The sequence below is a fragment of the Indicator indicator genome, chromosome 11, assembly GCF_027791375.1.
Source record: "Indicator indicator isolate 239-I01 chromosome 11, UM_Iind_1.1, whole genome shotgun sequence".
In the NCBI taxonomy this organism is placed as follows: Eukaryota; Metazoa; Chordata; class Aves; order Piciformes; family Indicatoridae; genus Indicator; species Indicator indicator.
In genome coordinates this window covers 5096784-5105397 of record NC_072020.1, presented here as the reverse complement: position 1 = coordinate 5105397, position 8614 = coordinate 5096784, and the positions used below count along the sequence as shown (strand labels likewise).

Below are 8614 nucleotides of genomic sequence, written 5' to 3'. Positions count from 1 at the left end.
GCACTAGGCTTGATGACTTGAGACTTTATCTCCAAATGTTTTACCGCAACTGTTTCTTGCCTAGTGATACACAGAGGTGCCAGAAAACTTTCAGTGTTGCATGTAATAATGTTAAACTCAGAACAGTATCTGAAAGTCAAATATCTGTACTTTACTGTTTACATCAAAAAAAGGGTGGATTTCTTGCTGTGGTAACTCTCCTGGCATTGCAGGCTGGCTGTGTGTTCAGGTGTAAATGTATTTAACAGGGTATTCCCAGTCCATGAGACTGCCTGACCCAGTGCAAGACTCAGTACAATGACTCAGTGTTCTGTATCACCTACCAAAGCAGCTGCAAGCTCCACGTGCCTTTCCATGGCTTCAGGTATTTTCCTGCTTATGTTTGTCACTTCTAATACAGAGATGTATAGCCCAGATCCGTGGCTAGGCACTGGGATCCCATATTTCCGACTGTGCTGGCTTGTTTTAATGCAGTTTGAGAACTGCAGAAGATTTCTCCACTGCTGGGATCTGTTTTTCTCAGGTAACTGAACTGTCACACTGAATATTCAGCAGGGTACTCCCATGGGGCATTTTTCTGTCAGTGTTTCTCACTTTTATTAATAAACAGGAATGAGAAGGCTGAAAGAGAAATTCCTCTACCTTGGTTTCTGCAGCTGCTTAGATGAGATTTTTTTTTTTTTTTAGTTCATGTTCTTTCTAAGCAGCTGAAGAAAGGGTAATAGAGGCTGGGCTTATGTTGACCACCATCTTTTGAAGGATGTGATGTTTGATTTGTTCTATTTTAACTAAGCTTTTGATACAACAACACAAAGCTCCAGTTTACAGTGGTTTCCAGGCTAAGGTTGCCCACCACTGTGCTTATTTCGCTATGTTTGGAGTTAAGAGTTGAGGAATTCAGGCCAGGTTGCTTTTCATTAAGGGAAAGTTGTGACTTAATATTTTTTAAAGATAAATAAAGCAGAACCCCACCACCAGCTGGAGTCACTAGTGGATGTCTGTCTATCTGTGTGCAAATCAGCCTCCATGTCTGACTGTTTGTAGCTACACCAATGCCCTAGCCCAATCAAATGGGCTTCTAGAGCATCTGGTTTGGTGAAATAATGTCCTGCTGGGTGTGCCTTGTCTTTGTCCCTGTGCAGCCATGGATTGCTGTTTTTAAAGGCACATCTTCAGGTTGCTGGGGAGAGAAGGGTTGTGAAATATTTGAAGCTTTCATAGAAATATAAATGATTCAGGGGTTTGCTCTGGGCAGGCTGAACTAGAGAGAATGCCCCTGCTGACTGCAGAGGGCTTTGGACTAGATGACTTTTGGAGGTCCTTTCCAACCCAGACCATTCTGTGATTCCTGGCAGGGTTGTGGTGTTAGGCTGGCATAGCAATGCTGTGAATGTTTAAAAGCAGGAAAAATTCTCTGTAATGGTTGGGTTTGTTTTGTTTTCAAGCTTTCCACGCTTTTGCCCCAGTTTCATCCTTTCATCTTCCTCCAGTGGCTCAGCACTCAGGGAGTTGGGATCCAAGTCTTCCCAGCAGTAGAGCAGTGTCCATGCTGCACATGAAGCCAGATGAAACTCAGGCTGCCCATGGACAATCCTGCTCTACCAGTAAAGCAGATCTATTGCTGTGGTTGAGCTATTCACATCTGCCCACCCATGAATCAGGGAGCAAGAAAGGACATCTCTTCTGGGGCTGGTCCAGGGCGAACTTCCCAGCAGCAAGGGGAGGAAGGAAATCTTAGTTAACTATACAAGGATTCCCTGCCTCTCTCCCATGTATGGGCTGAGAACTGGGATGGGGATCCTGTCAGTCTTTTTGCAGGGCAGGAGGCTCTCACCTGACAGAGCCCTGGCACTGCTCTGGAGAAGAATGCAGGGAGAGGGAAGCTCTCCAGGTACACTAACACAAACCCATTCCTTCAGCAAGCCATAGGTTTTTATTTTGTTGTACTGAACAGTGCAGTGGCAATAGTGACAGCCCCAGGAGTGTGCACCTTGTGTGTGTGTGTGCTTCGTGAGCCCTCCAGTGAGGCTCCCACTCAGCACCTTGGAAGCCCCACTGCTGGGCTGGCTTTAACCAAAGCAGCAGACTGAAGTACCTCTCCCATGGGCTTCCCAAGATCTTTGTGTCTTGACACTCCCAACCTGGCATCACAGGGGGTAGGACCCGGATCCCAATACAGGGCTGCAAAGAACTGTTGATAGCTTCCAGTCACCATACAGTTCAAGCAGTTGGGTGGCCTCTGCTTGTTGCCCATCACTGCTGTTTATTTCAGGTTGTTTGTGTTTTTTTTGTTTGTGTTTTTTTTTTTTAATCTCAGAAAAACCCAAGTTGCTGAGGCCAGACCTTAGTCTGGGTTTGACTTTGTGGGCATAAACAGCACTCAGCAGACTCATGTTTGCTGAGGACTGTGCCTGGATCAGCGAAGCCTGTACAATTTCAGTTGGGTTTCCATCACTTTGAGCAGGTCAGATGATTCCTAAGGCTGCTCAAGTGAGTTGTTCTGAAGTTTGTTTTCCACACACAGCTGTTTTTTGTGTGTGGCAGCATATTCCCTGATAGTGTTGTGCTTCTGTTACGGACCTCATACTTTCATCTTCTATTTCTGTGCTGCAAGTCATCCCCTCAATAAAGCTGAAATTGGTGAAACTGGCTTCTGGCTACTGAGGAAAGGATAAACAGAGCAAGGAATGCTTCTGAGAAGGACACTCACCCTCTTGGTAAGTCAGGCCATGCCTTTTACTTGTTAACTGATTCATGTGCATAGCTGGACTAGCAGGGCAACTCCTTGCGCAGCCAGCCCTCAGCCAATAAGCCCCACTGTATCTCTTGATGCAAAGCACCAGCGATTCATCAAGACAGGACCTTGATCCCCAGGAGCCTGGGTCGGGGCACTGTGAGGAGCAAGGAGCTCTCCTAGATCACTGCCAGGGTCATGGGGAAGCAAAACAGGAGAAGAAAGCAGGCACTAGCTATGCTGGTGTCCCACCAAAGCTCAGCCAGGTGGGAAAGGACCTTGCAGAGTGACGGCCCCAGGCAACCGTGGTGGCTGCTTGCAGGCTTGGCTGCTGCAACGGTTCCTTGCAGAACCCCACCGAGCTGCCCTAACCAATTCCTGGGTGTAAAACCAGATCCATAGCTCGTGCCTTGGAAGGAGCAATGCAGCTGCTAACGGGGCTGGGTGCGGCCAGGCAGGGAGCTCCGGCCGAGCCGCGGGGACTCCGTGCAAAGTGATGCTACTCGAGCGTGGGCGACCGCGTAGCTACTCCTGCACACCTACAGTTCTACGGCCCCTGGCTGAGCAGGAAGCCGCAGGCTGTGGGCGGGCAGGGGGCAGCGCCGCTGCTACACGATCATGAACTGGCAGACGTAGGGCAGCTGCTCCCTGCATCTCTTGTCGAACCACTTGCCCGCGGCGGCCCCCGACAAGGCGGCGCAGTTCTCCAGCTTGCCGCCGTCGGGCTGGGCGGTGATCTCGCTCTCCCAGTTCTTGTAGCGCAGGGGGCCCCCGGCCATGTCCACCCACCTGCCCTCCGTGGCCATGTCGTTGAGGCCCAGCCAGACCTCGGCCTCGGCGCCGATGCTGCGCCGCAGGTACTCGTACAGGTCCTCGTTCTCCTGGGCGCCCTGCGGCGTGCTGAGCGTCCCGCCCTGCGCGATGCAGCTCTCGCTCGCCTCGTGGTACGGCTTCCGCTCCGGGAACGCCAGCAAGCACTTGAGATGCACTTTGGTGCCTTTCAGGCAGACTGAGAGGGTGCCACACAAACAGAACAAGACGACAAAAAGGGAATTGGGGTTAAAAACGGTGCACAGCAAGTGGCAGCGGCAGCAGCAAATCGCAGAATGCCAGCATGATGGGGGTTGGAAAGGACCTCTGGAGATCATCCCAGTCCAAGCCCCCTGCTAAAGCCCGGGCACCCACGGCAGCTTGCCCAGGTGGGTTTGGAATCCCTCTCTCGGCAGCCCACTCCAGGGCTCTAGTACCCACACACCAATGAATTTTCTCCTGATGTTCATAAGGAATCTCCTGGGCTCCAATTTGTGCCCTCTGCCCCTTGTCCTGTCACCAAACGCCACCCAGAAGAGCCTGGCCCCATGCTTTTGACCCCTGCCCTTTAGATACTGACGAGCATTGTGCAGTAGCCAAACTACAACCTTCTCTTAGACCCTTTGTAGCAAAAGATTCCTCCTGCACACACCCCCATGTCTGTGCCCTCTCTCTCTGCAGATCATTGTGGTAAATGGACCTCAAGGTGCCTCTGTCACCCCCCTGAGCTCTGCTGCCTACAGGCACGGTATGGTTCTCCTGCCCCTTATCATGGCCTTTCCCAGCTTCTGCTATGCTTTCTCCAATGAGATTTTTAGTGTCAAAGTTGGCTGTGGGCACTTCCAGGGTGTTGGGGAAAAAAATGTGATTTGAGTAATCTTAATTATGCAAGCATGAGGAAAATGTTCTTTTTAATAGGCTTTGATCAGAAGCATTATGCTTGTACTTGCCTCTGATTTTATTGTTAAGAATATCAATTTATGTGTTTTTTATGCTCTAGACCCTGAGAGTGCAAGGCCACACATGAGAACACAACCCAGTGAGTGTGAGCTTGCCTCTAAAGCCTTGGTTTTGCTTGTGTTCCTTGTAAGAAGAAAATTCTCCCTTAAGCTGTGTTTTTGTCTTGTTTCTATTTAATGTGCTGCAAGTCCCTCTCCTATTGCTGCCAGTGCAGCTGTGGAGCATTGCTGGAGAGTGGACCTTTTGGGACTGCATGTGTTCAGTGAAGCATGCTGAGACTCATCTCTGTATGTGCAGGAGACCAGGTCACCACTTCACCATGGTTCAGACAAAGGAGTAAGCTTCATTTGCCTAAAGCACAGCCTAATCTGCTACCCACCCCTCTGACTCCTGAAGGAAGGTGAACCCCTGGCTCAGTGCCATGGACATACCCACAGCTCTGCCAATGGGAAGCTCTAGCATGTGAAGAGGAGACCCACAGGCTGCACAACTCAGGTAAGAATTGCTGTGAGACGTTTTGCTTTGCTTCCCCAAGCTCTCTCCCTGTAATGGACTCCTTGGTGAGGGACACTTGAGCACCTCTTGTCTCTTCATAAACAGCTCCTCTCTGAGAGCAAAAGCCAAGCCTTCTCCAGTGAGCCCTTTACCTGTCTGCAGGGCCTGCTTTTCCTTCAGCAAAGCAACCTCTTGAGAGATGTTGTCAATCATGGCCTTCAGGTCTTCAATCATTTTGAGGCTCACACCATCTATTGGAGGAAGCATAAACATCACCTGTGTCCCCTGGGAAGGCAGCTGAAGCTGTTCCTGTCATCAAAGCTGCCCAAGCTCTGCCCTCAGAGAACAAACAAGAGGCACCTGCAAAGCCAGTGCCTGTCTTACACACCTAGCAAGAGGAGTGTTTCCTCACTGGCCTGTTCCACAGCAACCAAAGTGTCCCAGCTTGTTCCAGCTGGGTTTGCTGGTGGATCCTCACCATGCAAGGTGGCACGCCGTCTTGGTAGCTACCTAAGTGCCCTGTCACTCTTCACCACCTGGTTTCCCAGTCCTGGGCCACAAGATGTCCCCACAGAAGACTGACTTGCACCAGAATGTTGAGACGAGAACCAAGAGCGCTTCGTTTGTGCTTCAGCTACAGAGCTGGTACAATGCCTGTGTCCACAGGCAGAGTTTTCTGTTCTGTGCTGGAGGTTTGGTCTCTGTGCTGTCATCTGTGCAAGGCTTGCCCTTCATCAAGGCTATCAGCTTGGGTTTGCTCCTCTGAAGCCAGTGTGGGGGTTGCCAGTGCTGCCCATGGGAGCTGGAGAAAGTCCAGGTGTGGCTCACTGTGAGCAGCAGGATGAGGTGCAAGCAGGGGTGAGAGGAAAAGGACACTCACAGAAGGTTCTGAGGTTGTAGTGAGGTGGGGGTTGGTCTCTTCTCCCAAGTAACAAGACAAGAGTAAAACAGCCTCAAGTTGCACCAGAGGAAGTTTAGACTGGACACTAGGAAAAATTTCTTCACACAAAGTGTTGCAAAGCCTTGGCCCAGCCTGCCCAGGGTAGTGGTGGAAGTCACCATCCCTGGAGGGATTTCAAAGTTGTGCAAACATGAAGCTGAGGGACATGGCTCAAGAGTGACTTGGCAGTGCTGGGTCAATGCTTGGACTCAGTGATTTTAAAGGTCTCTTCCAACCTGGATGATTCTGTGATTCTCTAAGGATGGGGCTCACAATAATCTCATTTGAAAGCCTGGCCAGAAATCCAGCTGAAGATGTCCCTGCAGTGTGGTGTTGAGCTAGATGACCTTTCAAGTCCCTTCTGAAACAAACCACTCCATGGAGTATTTGATGCCCTGTTTGTCATGTCCTAATTCTATGCCAGATAACAACCTAAGCCCTTTTCCCTTGAATTTGATTAACTCTCTCTCTCTGCATTCTGGATCTCTATCTGGGTTGCTGAGCTTTGCTTGTGCAGGCAGCATCTGCTTTGTTCCCATCCAGAGGTGTTTTCTGTCCCTCAGCAGTGCTCTGATTCATGAGGTCTGGCCAGCAGTCCAGCTTCTGCCACCAGGCAGCTCCAGGAGAAGCTGGGGTGGGTCCCTGCACCCAGGCTGGTATTGGTCTAAATGTCAGAGAAGGGCACCCAGACCACAGGATCACACTGAAATTTTGGGCAGCAGCAGGAGTCCTGTCCCTGTCCACTGGTTCAAGCATCTGGACTCAAATTTCCCTCTCTGGTGACCTTAAACATATATAAAGATGACCCCTCCTGTGCCCCCATTATCCTGCCACAGCTGTGCTCAAAGGGACCTCCATCCCCAGGCTTGGTGGGTCCCCAAAGCCAGAGAGGTCTATCACCCACCACCCCTGGGCCCTGTTCTGGGCAAGACCCCCAAGGCTACTGGAGGAGGGCAAATCCTGCCTGTCCCCCCATCACTGGAACTGCTGCAGCTGGAAAAAGAACTGGGAAGTAATGGGAGGGGGGGGAAATCCTAAGAGCAGGCAAAGTGAAGGTGCTGCCTCAGCATTTGCTAAATGCTATGGTTTAGGATTTTTGTGTTGAAACAGCACCATTTTTGTTCTGAAGCAGATCCAAATATAAGCAATAATTACAAAAGCAAACCACACACAAAACCCCCAAACCAAAACCAAAAACCAACAAGTAACAAAGGAAATACACAAAATAACTCCAAAAAGATGAAAGCTTGGCTTGCAAAATGCTTTCATTTTCTAACATTTGTGGTTTGGCTGCAGAGCTTCAAATAAAATAAACCCAGCCAAAGACCTCAGTGGCTTCAACCCTGCCTGATCCTTCCCAGCAAAGGGCAGGGGCTGAGCTGGGCTTGGATGGGGATGGGCTTGCAAAAAGCCTGGGCTGGAGATGAAGATGGGATGGGACCATCCTGCTGAGCCCGGGTCTCTGCCAGTAAAAAAGCTGCCACCAGCTGCTCTGATTTTTTAGAACACCTCCCTCAAATGTTTTCAAATCACAGGCCAAACTTTCCTGTCAAAAAGGCCATTTCCCCCCTACTTTCTTGTCAGCAATCACTTAGAAATAGCAGTTGCAGCAATACGAATTCCAGCTCTGTCAGTAACAAAGACCTCCCCTCTCTGCTCTCTCCAGGGAGTGCAGCAGAGGGACCCTGCCTGCACCCAGAGGGAACAGCCTGAGACTACAGCTGTGGAGTAAAGCAGCTCTGCCATAATTTCATAGAAAGACCTCACAAGGGAAAAAGGAAAAAGTTCTCAAGGATGGAATCTGACAAAAATAGCTACTGGGTGAGCATTGAGAGCAGCCCTGCCAAGTGAATTCCTGGGATGCTTCTCCCTTGCTCCCTGATTCCTTCCAAGCAGGAGTGCTCCAAGCCCACACAATGCAATCAGACACATTGGGAAGGATCCCAAGCAACACAAACTGCTTCCTCACCTGCAGTTCCTTCCCCTGTCATTCATATGCATAGAGTTGGGGAAGAAAACAGGAGGAGAGTGAAAAAGAAGGAAATAAAATAAAAAATGGTAGGGAAAAGAAAACTTGGGCAGCTTTTTTTGTGCCCTGCCCTCTGGTAAGCCTGAGGAGCAGAGCTGATGGAGGGCTTGACACATGTCAAGGGCACTTTGCTTTAAATGAAGATCCATGTTGCTGTTTAATTGACCATCTATTATCTGTCTGCTCATGCCTGCACATCTACAGCAGCCTGGCAGCTGTCCTAGAAAGGGACATTCTGGTTGAGGAAGGGTTGGGGGAACCTCAGAGATACCAAGGAAGAAGCCTTGCCCTCTGAAATTCAGACCCAGCTGTCCCGTGAATTTATTCAAGGTAGGAACCCACCCAAAGCATTTCCATCTCCTCACTGTTTTGCAGGAGGGCTACCTAAGCATTCCCACAGAGGAAAAAATCCTTCTGCTAGGATCTGAGATGCTTTCTAAGCAGTTCCATCACAGAACTGTGAAATGCTCAATGGGCTAGTGGCACCCCCCAGGGTCTCCTGGCAGGGGAGGTGGTGCCCCTCCTTACCTTTCTTGGGAGCTGCTGGTTTTTGCCGGGCTTTGGCGTTTTGCTGGCTGGAGACGTGGTGGAGGGAGAGGAGGCAGAGCAGGAGACAGAGGAGCAGGCAGGCTCCCCGGGGCGCCAT

The 8614-nt window shown here is 50.2% G+C and overlaps 1 protein-coding gene across 1 annotated transcript; it reads right to left on the bottom strand.

The window, feature by feature from the left end:
• Window positions 1-3318: 3318 nt before the first annotated feature.
• On the bottom strand, window positions 3319-8614 carry CLEC3B (C-type lectin domain family 3 member B). Its single transcript, XM_054385034.1, has 3 exons — window positions 8497-8614; window positions 5152-5250; window positions 3319-3743 (listed from the first exon to the last, which is right to left on the bottom strand). The coding sequence occupies exons 1-3, from the start codon at window positions 8612-8614 to the stop codon at window positions 3343-3345; spliced, it is 618 nt and encodes a 205-aa protein (XP_054241009.1). The 3' UTR covers window positions 3319-3342.

Excerpts from the sequence above, each read along its gene's own strand:
- CLEC3B (XM_054385034.1), bottom strand. The coding sequence starts at position 8,614 with ATGGCGCCCCGGGGAGCCTGCCTGCTCCTCTGTCTCCTGCTCTGCCTC. Across the intron at positions 5,251-8,496 it reads ACCAGCAGCTCCCAAGAAAG|ATGGTGTGAGCCTCAAAATG; the intron begins GTAAGGAGGGGC and ends TTCCTCCAATAG. Across the intron at positions 3,744-5,151 it reads AAAGCAGGCCCTGCAGACAG|TCTGCCTGAAAGGCACCAAA; the intron begins GTAAAGGGCTCA and ends GCACCCTCTCAG.